Source organism: Stigmatopora argus, chromosome 22 (assembly GCF_051989625.1).
Source record: "Stigmatopora argus isolate UIUO_Sarg chromosome 22, RoL_Sarg_1.0, whole genome shotgun sequence".
NCBI lineage: Eukaryota > Metazoa > Chordata > Actinopteri > Syngnathiformes > Syngnathidae > Stigmatopora > Stigmatopora argus.
Window position 1 is genome coordinate 2,296,316 of NC_135408.1, and position 17,303 is coordinate 2,313,618.

Here is a 17,303-nt window from a genome sequence, read left to right on the forward strand (position 1 = left end):
GGCTAAAGAAAAGCTCAAAATTTCCCGGACTTTTATTGTTTTTTGTTGGAGAACTTGTTAAGACCCTGACTGACGTAGCTTCTTAAAGGGACAACGCATGTACATACAAACTCTTATACACTCACACGCCGGCTCAGTGAAACTGTTCATGGCCATTGTTGGCTTTTATTGATGCGTAGACCGTGTTGTTTTACCTTGTTTTGTCGCCGGTCTTTTGGTCGTCGGTCTTTTGGTCGCCGGTCTGTTGGTAGCCCGTTGTCGCGGTCGGGGCGACCAAAAGACCGCGACCAAAAGACCGCGCCAAAAGACCGCGACCAAAAGACGGCGAACAAAAGACCGGCGACCAATCGACCGCACACGGTGAAAATATGTGCCGCATTGCATTTGTAGTTTTTAATCGCTTAATAATGGGAATTCAAAATCAAATAATGGATAAGGAAATGCATTTACTTATTGGGGGATTTCTTAACTTGGATCTTTTTCGTAGCTCGAGTCACTCATTTCCATATAACAAAATCGTAACCTGAAACTACGGTACATAGAGCCATTCGTAAGTAGAGGTATGACTGTATTTCTGTAATGGTTTGCATCGGCACAATTGAAATCGAGGCTGTAGTCAAAGGTAAGCAAGCATTCCAACAGAAAGGTAGTCAAGACCTGTTGTCTTTATCGAACGATCAGTCGGAATCATAAAATGAAAGTGGGTCAGAGGAGAATATCTTTCATATATTCATATTCATTCATACCATACACCCATCCCTTCCGGCTCTACAAGCAAGCAAAGCATTTGAAAAGCCAATGACTTATCTGAAAATATTAAAACTGGGATTTTTTTTAAGGTGCTGGGACCAACAACTTGCTCCAAGCCTTATTGTTTCGGTTCCAATGTCGGTGTTAACAACTCGACTAGTTACTATTTGTCACCTTGTCAAAGCTGTCTCCAGTAAAAAATAGGCATCGGCCGTATTGACTTCTCTGTGCTCAACCCACTCACCTCGCCATTTGTTCAGAGGAAGAAAAAGAGGCTTATATCGGCAGTGTTTGTGTTGAAGCAATTTACTACACAACTCATATTACACCCCAAAACCCCTCATTTTTTGAGGTTTATTTTACAAATAAAAACACTAAGGGTTGTGGTTCAGTGAAGTTCAATTGATCGAATTCTGTAATGTACCCCCTAAAGTGATTGTGGGATTTGAATAAAGGCTTTTTTTCAATCTATATTGTACAACGCAGACTTGATCCACTGTACCAACGAGCTGAACGTCAGCATTCCTCACCTGGCAGACACACTGCTAGAGCGCACGGCCAGTAACAGCTGGATCGTGGTCTTCAAGGCGCTCATCGCGACGCATCACCTCATGATGTACGGCAACGAGGTGAGGGTCCTGAACACGCCACAGAAAGACATCAACACCTATTGATTCCTCTGTATACACTAATCTGTATGTGAATTATAGAGGACCTGGTCTAGGATTTTCCTGATGTGACGTTTTGACACCCTGAAAGTTGTGCAAGGAACTAATTTCCCTGTCAGTGTAAGAATAGATCCTCATACGACAATTAATTTTTCTGGACTAGAAGACTTTTTTTCATAGTTTGACTACAATGTACTCAGGTGCAACTTCTGTTTTTTCTTTTCACTCTGTCGGCCATGAGAAGTGTGTATCAGAGTTGTTCACAAGGGATACTAAAGATGAAAAGTTTAATTGATTTCATCTCACATCAAAAATTAGGTAAATAAGTTAGGTTGTGTTGTTAATAGGAAACGTTAATCGATATCTATTTAGCCTAGCTAGACTCCATTGTGACTTACGTATATATTTATTTTCTCATCTCATCTCATTTTCTGAACTGCTTCATCCTCACTAGGTTCGCGGGCGGTGCCGGAGCCTATCCCAGCTGACACTCTGAATTGGTGGCCGGCCAATCGCAGGGCACAAGGAGACAAACAAACGTTGACGCTCACACTCATACATAGGGGCAATTTAGAGTGTCCAATCAGCCTACCGTGCATGTCTTTGGAATGTGGGAGGAAACCAGAGTACCCAGAGAAAACCCACGCAAAAAGCCCGGGGGAAAAGATGCAAACTCCCCACAGTTGGACTGACCTGGATTTGAACCCTGGTCTCCCACTGTGAGGCCGACGTGCTAACCGTCCTACCTAATAATAATATGCCACAAGATGATGCCAAATCTCAGGTGAGCTGAAAAGTAGGGCTTTGGCGTCATTTTGTGGGAATGCTTAGCTATGTTGAAGTGAAGGAAGGAACATCTTAGAGGAAATAACAAACTTTTTCACGGGTGTCAATAGTTGTGGTTACTTTTACAAGGAGGGCGGCATGGTGGTCAAGTGGTTATCAAGTCCACCTCACAGTTTTGAGAACGAGGGTTTCATTCAATCCCCTCTAGGTTTCGGCCTTGCTTTGTGGACCCCGAAGCTCCATGGGTTTTCTCCGGGTACTCCAGTCTCCTCACACATCCCCAAAAACATGCATGCTAGGCAGATTGAACATTCCAAATTGGCCGTAAATATAAGTATGTGGATGCAAGTATTATTAAGGTTTCCTTGTGCCCTGCGATGGTCTGGAAAACAATTTAGGATGTGCCCCGCCTAGTGCCTGTTAATGGCTGGGATAGGCGCCGGGGAGGATAAGGGTCTCTGAAATTGAGTAACTTAGGTAGGCATGCTTTTCAAACAGTATGACATGCGTAGTTAATGAATGCAAATATTTGAGTTCCCAGTGTGTGAGCCCTGCAGTATTTTTGGGACCATTTTACGTCACAAGTTTTATATTAAGTCTACATCCTTAAAAGAAGGTTTCAGGTCTTTATGTGGACAAATGATAGCTCTCCATCATAAACTCCTGTCTGTGACAGGAGTAACGGGATGGAACACGAGCACGTCGCCAACTCTTTCCTCTCTTCTCTCTCTCTTCATTCAGAGACTGATGCAGTACGTTGCCTCCAGAAATACGCTCTTCAACCTCAACAACTTTCTAGATAAGGCTGCACTACAAGGTGATTTATGACCCCCTTTGGCTCAGCAGAGCTGCTCTGCCCATTTCCTGGCAATGTACGCTGTCAATAAGTCTGCAGTGTATGCGGAAAAGTATTGGGATGCACCTGAGCAATCAGAGGCATTTCCTTAGATGCATACAAATTGATTCCTACTGAACACACCATGATATATACATTAACAAAGTCCAGAAAAGTGTGCTTGGCTGAGTTTGGTGTTCATTTTATAACCCTTTAGGATACAACATGTCGACTTTCATCAGACGCTACAGTCGATACCTGAACGAAAAAGCCATGTCGTTCAGGTTAGCAGCGGTTGACTTCACCAAGATGAAGCGAGGGTAATACACGTACATGCACAACCCCAAAATGATTATATACCGTACTACTTGAAAACTTTGAATATCAAGAAAAGTAGTTCGATTTTGGCTATTGAACAAGAAAAAATGAAAGCAACAAATTGGGTTGAGCTATAAATGTAAATTGACATACCTCAAGTAGTTTCTTGTGTTTGTTGCATTTCATGTTTTTGCCTTAGTGCAGGGGTCGGGAACCTTTTTGACGAAAACAGCCATGAACAATTCATATATTCATACATTATTCCTTTAGAGCCATACTCAGAATTAAAAGTTAAAAATACATTTAATATTAATAATAATTTCCCCACTTTGAAAGTTAAAAAAATGTCTGAATTCTTTTGAGAACACTGTTGCTAATCAATGAGAGTATGCATGCAGAAGAATCTAATGAAGAAAAATTATGATTAAAAAAGCGCCAGAGATAGTGTCACCTGTTCTTCCTTTTTGTTTGATCCTATGAGATCGTCATCCATGTTACGTTACGTCATTTGCTCTCCATAGTCCATGTCAGCGATGTACAGTCGTACCTCTACTTACGAAATTAATTGGATCCAAGACTTTTTTCGTAAATTGAAAATTTTGTAAGTAGAGGTGTACTTTAGATGTAAATGCTCTAATTCGTTCCACGGTCCTCACACAACAACCAACTAAAGCCTTTAAAATTGGTCAAAGTGTCCCAATTTTGTATGAAAGGTGAGGAAACATACAAAAATGAGAGAAAATTATAAATGATTTATTGTCTTAAAATAAATCATGCTTATGAAAATGTGCCCTGGGCTACTGAAATATCTCCCTCCGTGGCCGTTATAGATGTAATACCTGTGTTTGTCCGCCGGATGGCGGCAAGTGCCAGTTCTACCAGGGCCGAAAGCCATCCACTTTGTAGTACATTTTAGACTTTTACGTGTGCCCTGTGTGTGTGAAAATATATACCACATTGCATTTGTACAGTTTTTAATTGCTTAATAAGGGGAATTCAAAATAAAATAATGGATAAGGAAATTTACTTTTTAGGGGGTTTCATAACTTGGATCTTTTTCGTATCTCGAGTAACTCATTTACAGTGGTACCTCGACATACGAGCACCCCGACATACGAGCATTTCAAGATACGAGTAAAATTTTGAGCAAATAATTATCTCTAGATATGAGAAAGCCAGGTGGCCAAGACATGAGAGGCTGTTTATCATTGTAGCGCACTGTCTTTTTTGTCGCATCTCTTTCGTGTATAACAGATATCTACGAGCACTGGGCGGAGCATTGCATTTTTTTCAGTGTTTTTTTTTTCCATCACTCAGCATGAATGCCGGAGCGATCGCTAATACCAGGAGTACATATTACTTCTCGTTGGCTGCTCATAAGAACATCAGGGGCACTGGCTCTCTCCCTCGCAACTCCTTGTGTAATATCTCTGGTCGCAACTCTCTCTTTGTAATGTCTCTGCGAGGACTGGGCGGACCGTTGCATTTTTTCAGTGTTTTTCCCCCCTGTGCGTTATCCTATTGTGAGGACATTTGTGTGCATCATTTTCGGAATATTTTGAAGTGAATACAACAGCAAACAGCCCATCGATAGTGAAATGGAGGGTGGAGGCGGGGCAAACAGCCAACTCAGCCAGGAGAAGGTATAAAAATTTAAAACAAAATTAAAATTAAGTTTAGTGTAAGGTTAGATTAAACTCATTTTTGAGTGTGTCTGCATCGTAATACAAGTTCATTTCAATTTGTTTATGTTATATTACGATTCACCGGTGCAAAAAGTCTCCCCCGCCTCCCTCTATGTCCCTCTCTCTACCCTCCGCGAAATCCGTCTAATTTTAGTTCTATTAAACACATTTTAGTAATATTAAACCACTAGTTATGTGTTACTTTGTTAATAGATGGCGATTAGAAGAAATAAAACATTTTTTTCCAATCCAATATCCTGTTTTTGGTGTTTTTTCAGAGGGTTGGAAGGAATTAATTTGTTTTTAGTTCATTTCAATGGGAAACGTTCGTTCGAGTTACGAGAATATCGACATACGAGCTCAGTCCCGGAACGAATTAAGCTTGTATCTCGAGGTACCACTGTAAAGATTAAAAAAAAATGTAACCTGAAACAGAGGCATTCGTAAGTAGAGGTATGACTGTATTACTGATTCCCTGTCCAAGCCATGATGCCATGTCTTTTGTTTGTTTGGTTCTTTTTTTTTTTTTTTTTTTACATCTGCTGGTTTTTTGATAATAAAATGTGATTGGCTGGCAACCAATTCTGGGGCTCCCTTGCCTACATACCATAGTTGGCAGGAGTAGGCTCCATCCCCCCACCCCAACGATCCTTGTAGGGATAAACGCTACAGAAAATTAATAAGTGAATATTAAAAAAATATTGAGTTATCAATTACTTTGCCTTGTTTATCTGCTTCCTAGCAATTGGGTCCCCTACTCACCGTTGAGACATAACATGGTGTTGTAACTTTCTGACTAAGATTAAATCTAACCATCTAATGAAAATGACAAACTCAGAAAATTTAGAATGCGGTGGAAGGCTTGTACATACTTGGCACATGTATAATTCAAAAGACAGAATATGGCCACAGTCAGTCTTTTATGTTGGCTCATAAGAATTAAGAAATGGAGAAAATTGCTGACCTGACAGGATATTGTCATCTCATCAGTAGTACTGTTTGCACATATAGTTTGTGGCCAACTTCCTGTCTACAGTTTTTGATCAATCATGTTCTATTCTACTATTATGATAACTAGAAGTGAACAGTTCCAAAAGATTAATTAAGTCCGTCATTTGGAAGTCTTGTAACGAAATTCAGCCTCCGCAAATGCAAATACACTAATGAACCTTTTTAGTCCAATTTTTCAGTCTTGTTGTAATGTAGACCAGACATAGCCGCGATAATCGAAAAATTTCGAAGTAGGGTCACCCCTATTATAACTATTTTTTTAAAAATGTATTTATTAATATTTTGTATTTTTTTTCTTCAGTGCTGAGTCCTAGCAGCAAGAGTGGCTTCCGCTTACGAGTTTCAGCGTGGATTTTCACATTTTTATGAACTTTAACATTTGTATTTATTTTTCTAATAATTAATAGCAGAAAAAAATCGCAAAGAAGTGAAGTCGCGATAATCGAGGGAACACTGTACCGCCCTTTGCCTAAAGGAGGGAAGCTGGGGAAGGGTTTTATTTGATATAGCTGTTAGGTTCATCCAATTGTAGGTTCCTTAGGTTTTTCCAATTCAGCTTTCAATAAAAAAGGCATCTGTAGTCACATCACATTTAATTCTTGCAAGAGAGAATACATCCGGCAGCTCGCCCCACCCAAGATTATTCTAAAGAGCGGCATTATGTCCTGCCTATTTAAAGCTTCAAATCAAAACAATTACAAGGTTATCGATTCCATTTGCGTAAGCAAGAAACAAAACAATTCCATTTGCGTAAGCAAGAAACAAAACAATTCCATTTGCGTAAGCAAGAAACAAAACAATTCCATAATCAAGCAACCCAAGCGTCAACCTAGCGTCACAAATTAAAACAATATGCTTGATAGTCATCCGCTGACCCAACAACAATTTAAGCGTCCTTCACCGATCTTCATTGTGAAACTCGCATCTGGGGAAGGGGTCGACGCGTATCTTCCAGTAATCAGTCCTCGGAGCAAGAACTCAGTGGATTGTTTTATGTCCTTTCGAACTTGTATCTCTCGCTGTCCTGGAGAGCGACCTTGGCGCAAGCGTTTGCTTCACATATTAATTCAACTCTAACATAAAGGCGATCAAACACATATATATATTGTTTAATATAGTTACACATTTAGGATGAGCAAATATATTGATTAATATAGTAAGCATGTATATTATAAGGCTCTATATTCATTGCAAACACATTTATAATAATGATTACCCCAACATTCCCCCCTATATTATAAATTTGCACATGATCCCCTTAATAAAACTTCCTTTCAGCTTTATTCCATTAATTCTAAATGAACATATAGTAACATCCCAGAATTAACCCAACATTCCCCCCTTTTTTATTATATGTTCGTTATTTATTTTATGGCAAATCCAAGAAGAGAGGGATATCTCCGTTGGCTGTTTTAATTTTACCCGCTTAGGCCCTACTCGTTCGGCAGGTCTGAAAGCAGAAAACAAAATCATTTTCGCCATATTTTTCATCCTCGAAATTACCATGCTCTTGAAATTCACTGTTAGTGTCAGCACGTTTCATCAGTAGGAGATACAATTCATGCAATCCGGAATTTGTAGGGGCAATCGCAGTGGTTATAAGTCGGCTCATCAAAGATCTTAAGCAGGGAATAATACAACACCCACATAATGTCAAAATCGTAGCAAAAAGGGCTACCACAAATTAGGCCAAATCATTATTAGTGAGGCCACAAATCTGTCAGCGGACATTATTCTACTCCAGGATGCTTTTTCATCTTGCGGTTTAGGGTCTGCAGGCCATCGTTGGCCCTGGTGTGGGACCCAGTGGGGGGCGTGTTGTTGAGTGCAACATTTTCAAACGTTGCATACGCCCCCTGCTCCTTCAAGAAGCATTTCAACCGCTGCACGATCCTGGAACGCCGTCAGACTAGTGGCTGCCAGTTGTTCCTTTATCGCCACAAATCCCTGTTCAGTATAATTTCCAAGTTTTTGGACATTGTAATGCAGGTAATTTATCCAATCAACATTTTTGTTTGGAGTAATTAAAAGAAAAATATACTCCCAACCTGCTGCGATCTGATTAGCCAACTTATACTCATCCTCGTGGATGCCAATCGCATCAATGTATGTCGGATCACCCTCTCTCCATGCGACGCCGTCGCGAGGGGCCCGCCATCATACCGGATTTCCAATTGTATCTCTACTGTAGATGGAAAAACAGACACTGGTAATAGCAGTGAGACCAAGGCACAAAGTCCTGCTGTCATTTTGGCAGGAGTCGTATAATTTGTTTTGACCCCACCACCACCATAGGTCAGAACGTGGTACCAGGGTGTAGTCGGTTTTAGGACGTGGGCACACCACGTCTCATTTATCGCCTCCAGCTTCAGACCATGCCCTGTAAGGTTTTAAGCAGGTAAAATGATTTAAAAGCGACATGTGTTGAAAAGTTCTTGTAACTGGGTAGACATTATTCCATTTCTCACAATTGGGGCTTACATTTTCATTTGTCATTATCTCCATTACACAATCAGGAGTAATTTGCGCGGGTACTGCTCGTAAGAGAGGGCGGGGCCCCATACATGTTATGCAGGTTTGATTTATAGTAATAGCTGCATTTTCCATCAACAATAACCAATTTTTCTTACCGCCTCCCGTTTGGGAACTCCCCGTTGCAGAAATGAATTCTCTGGTCATTTCAGATTTTAATTTTACTATGGCGGATCAGTCTGAATAAGGATTTGTAATGCCCCCACCGTATGGTTTAATTTTATCGAAGGCCTGATGGTTTTTTGCACACGGGTGTGTCATCCAAGCTTGCCAATCTAGACCAGTTTCTGCAACAAGGTTTCCCCAATCTGTTTTAGGACTGTTATGTACCACACATATTCTATAAAATCCATGTGTATCCTTTGAAATGGATATGTAGTTTTTGTAGCTTGACATAAGGGGGAATCGCCCGTGTTTTGGCCATATATCCGCATATAGATTGAATATATATAACCTCCCTTTTTTGAGGCATGAAATTTACCATGACTCAAAATGGCAGCCCTCCCAGATAAGTCTTTTGTTTTTGTTTAGTCCCCCAGGTTCCCAAAATTTCCCATTGCAGAAATAAAAAAAATTTCATTTGGCGAAATTCTTTTCTTTTTGTTTCTGTCCTACTCTGCCACCGCCGTCCTTGAAAGGCTTATCAGCGATTTCAGAAATATTCCACCTTGATATTAGAATATTGATATATCTTGGTGGCCAGCCAATTAAAACACAAAAGACAGACACTCATCCACGCTCGCACTCATAATCAAGGAATTTGCTTTGAGTGCTCCCCCAATCATCCATAATTTTGGTTTGTTGGAGTAGAACTGGAGTACCCAGAGAAAACCTACGAATTCTTGAGGACACCAGGAATACTCCACACTCCGGAAGGTCTGGATCCACTCCGCATTAGTAGATCCTCGAACCGCAAAATTGATGCCTGAAGAAACTAGATAATTAATGTATTAGATCCACATGCCACATATCTATTCGCCAATAATGCAATAACGGAAAAGTTGTGACACATTGAAACACACACACACCCCCTTTTAGTATTTTAAACCGTTTGTAAAAAAACTTTATCTCATTGTTCTGCATTAAGTTACCCCCCTTTCAATGTTATCGAATTTTGCCCATTCTAGTCAACCCATCTACTTAAAGCATTTCTCCAAGGTTGATATTTTATAATTTGGAGATGTTATTTTTAAAACATAGACATTATTTCATCACTTGTTTCACACCATGAAAGGCCCCACCTGAATTTAGATTTTATTTTTTATTTTATTTTTTTTTGTAGATATTCCCCTTTATCTAAGCTTGTTATTGCCAATCGTTATCACCGTAACATTCAGGTGTATTAACCCCATAATTGCAATGCAGTAAGTTTTGGCTAAATTCTTAATGCGTATGCCCCTAAAGCAATAGACAGTAATAACGTCCCAATAGTCATCAATATGACTTATGCCAAAGCATACGCCCCCTTCAGGTCAAACAAGGAAAGTCTTTTGTGCACCTAAAGACGCTCCATGTTTCTTCTAGGGAAACTATGCCTATCCTTAACCAATTATCTTATCTACCCCAGCCAGGTTCAATTTACCTAACAATTTGGACGAATGCCATGAAATTTCTCATTTCCGCATTGTTAATTTCATGTCTGATTTCTTTAACAACCAAATAACTCTTAATACCTAAGACATAAATTGCAAATCACCCCATACTATGTTTACTTAAGATAAGAGCTATTTTTTATAGCTCTCCGTTACCACAAGGAAAATCTACAATAATTAAATTAGAGAAATCAACCTTTTACTAGGCATTTCCTAATTACAATTTTTTCAATACTTAATAAAGGACCCACAAATTGTAACCAATATGCCATAATATTGTAAAAAAACAAAAACAAAATTCCATTCATTTTTCTTTAAACCAGCCAATCACCTATATAGAAGTATTTTGAACAAACCAACCATTCAAAAACTGTAATAATATCGTTTTATCCTCCAAAACTAGCTCTCTTCTTTTACCAAATCAATCTTTGCCAAACAGATTTTCTATCACCTCGAAAACTATTTCTTATTAAATCCCAAAAATAAATGCGAAGATAATTGCGGAACCATGCATCCCTTGCAGACCATGATTGTTCTTATTCTGAAATGTTTAAACGGAAGCGCGCCCTTAGCCGCTGACTGTGACCTTCACGCTCGCTGCAGAAGCAGCTTATCAATGTTGACATTCCTAAGCGACCTCTTTTTCTGCGCACAATGTTTCACCTCCTGTGTACAATTACAACGCACAATATGCTGCAAGCACAACTATATCATAGCAAAACCCATTTCTGCCCTCAAGTTTGCTTCAGCGCCCTCAAGGCCAATAATTGTAATATTCTCCACGGAAGGGGTCCCCCAAAATTTTTAGTCGCTTGTGCGGTCCGCCGCACCAAAACAGAGCGCTTCCCCCCAATCAACACATTATTTGGCAAGTTTAGAGTATGACAAAAAACGCAGTTTTGGCAACCCCGCTAAACATTTAATTTGCTGTTTTGTATTTCTGTTAACCAAAATATTCCCGCTGACAGGATAAAACCAAGATAATCCGCAATAAGCCATTTCATTCCATTAAATTGACAGTACATTTAGGTACTATTAACAAAGTATGCCTAGGACTTGGAAATAACCATTTTAATTGCCGTTTTACAACTTTCAGCATCATACAAAAAAAATTCCAATTGAATTCATTCACAAAGAATGTGATCTCTGGTTTAAAATTTAGCTCAACATCCTCATTCAAATCATTTTGAGCAGGCCCGTCTTGTTTTTAGAATAAAACAGCCCATCGCCTCGCTCCTATCAACCAGCCGAGGACCGCTATCATTTACAAAACAGCACGTTTTGCCTTTCCCCGCCTCGTCATCAAAAACAATAATTAGTATCTGTGGAACAAGCCGTATCGCTTGTGTCTCCCTTCACATATTATATATAGATTACTTCTATGCTTAGTGCGTATTTTATCCCGCAGGTTTTAATATTTCATGCATATTTAAGCTGGCCAGCAAACCCATATTTGTTTATCCATAAATTTAGGTGTTTAACCCTTGTAGCGCTTTGATTTTCAAATTTCTTTTCCGCGGAAGGACACACGTAACACACGCAACACGTAACACACGCAACACAAATGTATACCCTAGCTTGATATACTGTCAGAGTTATATTTGTACCTTTCCGGACCACAGTACAGGACACCCCGAACTGCCCCAAGTTTTATAGACTCATGCTCTGTCTCGTTACCTGGCAGCGACTAGTATACCCAGGGTTTGTAACGCAGTCCCCTGGACGCGTGTCGCAGTCCCCTGGACGCGAGTCACATTTAAAAAAAATGGACTTACCAGATATGACACCAGATGTCTCTTTCAGAGTGTTAGTCGTCAACCGTCGAGAACCCAAGCGCTCCTTCGATTATCCAGCCCGGAAAGGGTATTTAAGCGCCGTGCACGGTCTTTCCAGATATCGAACGGGAGCGACCTGGATTCTGCTTCGGTATCTTGACCACAGGCTCGAAGGACCAAATGTTAGGTTCATCCAATTGTAGGTTCCTTAGGTTTTTCCAATTCAGCTTTCAATAAAAAAGGCATCTGTAGTCACATCACATTTAATTCTTGCAAGAGAGAATACATCCGGCAGCTCGCCCCACCCAAGATTATTCTAAAGAGCGGCATTATGTCCTGCCTATTTAAAGCTTCAAATCAAAACAATTACAAGGTTATCGATTCCATTTGCGTAAGCAAGAAACAAAACAATTCCATTTGCGTAAGCAAGAAACAAAACAATTCCATTTGCGTAAGCAAGAAACAAAACAATTCCATAATCAAGCAACCCAAGCGTCAACCTAGCGTCACAAATTAAAACAATATGCTTGATAGTCATCCGCTGACCCAACAACAATTTAAGCGTCCTTCACCGATCTTCATTGTGAAACTCGCATCTGGGGAAGGGGTCGACGCGTATCTTCCAGTAATCAGTCCTCGGAGCAAGAACTCAGTGGATTGTTTTATGTCCTTTCGAACTTGTATCTCTCGCTGTCCTGGAGAGCGACCTTGGCGCAAGCGTTTGCTTCACATATTAATTCAACTCTAACATAAAGGCGATCAAACACATATATATATTGTTTAATATAGTTACACATTTAGGATGAGCAAATATATTGATTAATATAGTAAGCATGTATATTATAAGGCTCTATATTCATTGCAAACACATTTATAATAATGATTACCCCAACAATAGCCATAACCGTGCTCCTAATTGTGTGTTGATCATGAAAGGTGGACATAAGATCACTTGTGTGCGTGTGTGTGTGCTGCCAGGGCTGACGGTGTGATGCGCACCATGAACACAGACAAGCTGATTAAAACGTTGCCAATCATTCAGAACCAGCTGGATGCACTGCTGGATTTCCAGGTATCATTTAATAGGAAAAGAAAACGTCATTGTCAGGTTCCATGACCCCATGCCGTCTCACTGGTGTGCGTGTGTTTGTGTGTGTGTAATAATGCTGACCTGTAGCCCAACTCTAACGAACTGAGCAACGGCGTCATCAACACGGCCTTCATGCTGCTCTTCAAAGATTCCATTCGGTTGTTCGCTGCGTACAACGAGGGCATCATCAACATGCTGGGTAAAAAGGACACACATGCACATGTTCAGTGGTTGGGCACTACGAACTACCGTATTTTCTCGCATATAAGCCGCCTCTGCCTATAAGCCACACCCTTAAAATTGCCTTAAAATGGTTGAATTTTACAATTTATTGCGTATAAGCCGCTCCCTGATTCACAATTTTCACCTCCATATTCATGGTTTTAATAGGGAGTGCAAATGTGTTACTTTGTAGGGAAAATCTTAAGAAAAATTATTGCACATGTTATTTTTTAGATACTTTATGAATCGAAAAGATCGTCTACTGGATTACACATTCCTAAAGGGTGTTGCCTGCACATGGACGAATTAAAAAAGAAAATCATTATTAGAGGGGGCACATGGAAAAGCAATGTATTCATTCACATGCGGATTTTCAGAAAAATAATCTAGGCAGAAAAAACAAATATTCATCTAGTAATGGTTATTTTCTTACTGCAAAACAGAAAATAACCAACAAATAGTAAATGAGAATTTATATAAGCCGTACCCTTGATTAAGTCATCTTTTTTTAGTTACAAATACAGCTTATATGCGAGAAATTACGGTAACTCTCTAGTTACAAATGCTATTTTTTCCATTCAAAAATACACAACAAAGCTCTAATGACTACAATGATGACATATTGTGACCCTCGCTGTGCAGAGAAGTACTTCGACATGAAGAAAAACCAGTGCAAAGAGGCATTAGAGCTCTACAAGACCTTCCTCAACAGGATGACCAAACTGTCCGAGTTTCTCAAAGTGGCCGAGGTAACGTTTTGTCCGGCACGGTATCCTCCGAGGTGTAAAGAGCGCAAGAATGGAAGATATGGACAGGGCGAGGATGTTAGCCGAAAAACCAGTTTAGATTCACTTTGCACTTTTCTAACTTCATGGATTGTCCTCCAAGATGTATTTAATTTTGGGGGGACCTAAAGCAAACTCAGTCATGGCACACTGGCAATTGGTACACTAAATATTTTTGATATTAACTCATTCAGTGCCAAAGAATTAGTCACACATAGGAAAGATCTCAAACGATCCTTGTCAAATATGTATTTTGGGTGCTTTACTAATTGTATTGGGATTGTTCCGATTGCATTGTGAATTCCAACCTTGTTAACTGGAGTGATCAAGGTTTAAGCCTTTTGGTCCTTTCCAAAAGAAACTATTTTCCTATGGCCTTCCATTTCAATCAGAAATGTTCGCTTCATTCATCTACAATACATTTTTGTTGCTCTCTTCCTGAATCAAATAAGATTTAATAGTTCATTGAGCGGCAATGGCAGCCAGCTTTGATGGATTAATTTCGTGACCGGAAGTTTCGTCGACCGGACGTTTGGTCGACCGGACGTTTGGTCGACCGGACGTTTGGTCGACCGGACGTTTGGTCGACCGGACGTTTGGTCGACCGGACGTTTGGTCGACCGGACGTTTGGTCGACCGGACGTTTGGTCGACCGGACGTTTGGTAGAATGGACGTTTGGTAGAACGCTGTCAAATTATGACAGAGAGTTTACTGTTGATATTTTGATATTAGATATTTAGATATTAAACTCTCTCTCTCTCTCATGATTATAATTTTGAGAGCTGGTTTCAACAGTAACAACCCAGCGACCAAACATCCGTTCTACCAAACATCTGTTCTACCAAATGTCCGTTCTATCAAACGTCCGTTCTATCAAACGTTCGTTCTACCAAACGTCCGGTCGACCAAACGTCCGGGGACCAAACGTCTTTCGACGAAACGTCCGCGTACCGATTAATTTACCCTTCAATCTTTGTCTGCCATTGATGGTGATCAAGTCACTGACTTCGTCGAATTGCATTGCACGCCTACCCCGGTTAATGATGGGTTTCATCATGAATTTGACTAATACTAACTACAACGCATTCACTAAATTCCATACATTTACTGTATTGAACCTGTGCTGGCAGTGAATGAGTTAAAAAATGACTACTTAAAATCCAATAATACTTGATTCATCTGGATTCATGAGACATTTGGGGTCTCTGTTAATATTGGGGTGTCATTTAATTGCCTACTAATGAACTGTTCTCCTTAGAGAGAGAACTGGGTCAGATATTACTAGCTGAGTCAGAGTGACACTGGCAAAAAGCATCCATTGGAGGAAGCGCTGCCTGTAAAAAAGAAAAAGACACTGCACTGCATGCTTCTTTGCTTTTTCTATCCTTCTGTCTTCTTTCTCTATTGTAACTTCGCAGTTAGTTAGTTCTCACACTTGAAAGGCATCGTCACCGTTTGCTTTTTGCTTCCGGTTTGGAAGAAGGTTTGAAAAGCCGACTAACGTCGATTATGAAGGAGCCATTCTCAGCAGCATTTCAACGGGTGTATGTGTGTGTTCTTTCCCTCCTCTTTTTTGTGTTCAAAGTCAACATTAGTTGATGTCACGTGACCTGTCGTCTCGCCTTGCAGCATTTATTTGAAACAGTGTGTATGCACACATTTTGGTGTGTGTGTGTGTGTATATATTTATATATACATTTATATTGGTGTTTGTGGGTGTGTGCATGTGCCCTCCTCCCTTCCTCATTGGTTGTCTTTTATTTGTTTCAGTCTGCATGAAGTAATGAATGCTCAGGTTTGATTCTTCTTTCTCCCTCCTCCTCTTCCTCCGCACACCTTTATCCCTCCCCACCTTTCTTAAAAAAATCCCTCTGTAGTCTGTTTGTTTTCCTCTTGGTTTGGTGTCGACATTTTGTTCATTTTTATTTTGCCTCCCTCCTTCCTTCCCATCCCCTTCCCCCTTTCCCCCTTTTTTGTGACACAGCGAGTTGGGATAGATCAGGGCGACAGCCCCGATCTCACACAGGTCAGTCCACATCTCATCTCCTGCAGCGTTGAATAATCCATCCAGTCGATCCCATAATGCTTCATTTTTCCAAAGCGCTCCCGTTCCCTACTCACCCTACAGACCTGTCCACACTGCAGCTGGTTCTCTCTCTTCTTCACTTTCCACATCCACTCCTGTTTTCCTTCCCCCTTATTTTTCAACTCACTTCTAGAGAAGAGAAAGCACAAAAAAAGGCCATTTGTAATTTCACACCGCAGGGGACTGATCACTAAGTGAATTACATTCACTTAGTGCAGTGTTTCCCAACCTTTTTTGAGCTGCGGCACACTTTTGTATTGAAAAAATCCCAAGGCACACCACTAGCTGAAAATCTTCTCCTTTAAAACTATGTCGCCTATATTAACATTATAAAGTTGTTCTCATCAAAGTTTTATTGACAGGACTTAAACATCCCCCCCTAAAAAAATATATATTCCAAAATTTAAAAAAATCACACCAATCTAACGTCATCAAAGTTGATGTCTGCAGACTCCAGCTTTCAGTTCGACTGATGTTAAAATAAACAATGCAGCCTCTGAAACCAAACAACTTTCGGTTCACATACTGAAAAAACAGGAAAATGACTTAAATCTCGTAATATTACAACTTTCTTTCCTCCCAATAATACTTCAACCACCAAACATTACGAGAAGAGCTGTTTTGTGCTCACACAGACTTGTCGACAAAAGTTGAAGCCTGGAAAAACAAAGAGCTTCCGGTTTACTTTACATAAAAATAAGCGACAAAATTACTTTAATCTCATAATCAATGTTCCCTCTAAACTGCGCGCGTGCGCAATTGCGCACTACTCCCGTCTTCTCTGCGCACAGCAAATCATATGGAGCGCACAAAATAAAATCCCATTTTTTTTAGCTGTGAGGCCGACGCGCGAACCACTCATCCGCCGGGCCGCCCATTCATAGATATTAATCATTACATTTTATTATTACTAAATCATTTATGTGTAGTAGACATGCACCTGCTTATGGCAGGTGTGATACTGGTGTGCCCATAGCGAGCAATGATGATGTTGCTCACACCGGTACTCAGTGTGCTCAGGGAGGTTGTCATTCTGCCCAGACAAACAAAAAATTAGAGGGAACATTGCTCATAATATTACAATTTGAATCTTGTTAGACTCCAATCTATGATTTCATATTTGAATTTTAACCTCGGAATTGTTCAATTTTAATCTCTACGATGTAT

The 17,303-nt window shown here is 40.1% G+C and overlaps 1 protein-coding gene and 1 long non-coding RNA gene across 3 annotated transcripts in view; one reads left to right on the forward strand and one right to left on the reverse strand.

Moving 5' to 3' along the window:
- Window positions 1-17,303, forward strand: part of LOC144068013 (phosphatidylinositol-binding clathrin assembly protein-like) — a 35,283-nt gene that overhangs the window by 9,818 nt on the left and 8,162 nt on the right. Inside the window, exons 3-9 of one of the 2 annotated variants that reach the window (XM_077592180.1) lie at window positions 1,237-1,379; window positions 2,946-3,021; window positions 3,257-3,359; window positions 12,931-13,024; window positions 13,130-13,241; window positions 13,907-14,013; window positions 16,035-16,076. In XM_077592180.1, coding sequence (XP_077448306.1) covers window positions 1,237-1,379; window positions 2,946-3,021; window positions 3,257-3,359; window positions 12,931-13,024; window positions 13,130-13,241; window positions 13,907-14,013; window positions 16,035-16,076 — 677 coding nt within the window. The remainder of the gene's footprint in view (window positions 1-1,236; window positions 1,380-2,945; window positions 3,022-3,256; window positions 3,360-12,930; window positions 13,025-13,129; window positions 13,242-13,906; window positions 14,014-16,034; window positions 16,077-17,303) is intronic. The other variant, XM_077592181.1, reaches the window with a different exon arrangement.
- On the reverse strand, window positions 834-16,274 carry LOC144068020 (uncharacterized). Its single transcript, XR_013298087.1, has 4 exons — window positions 16,172-16,274; window positions 13,124-13,237; window positions 3,511-3,572; window positions 834-1,388 (listed from the first exon to the last, which is right to left on the reverse strand). It is a non-coding gene; the product is annotated as an uncharacterized LOC144068020 (long non-coding RNA).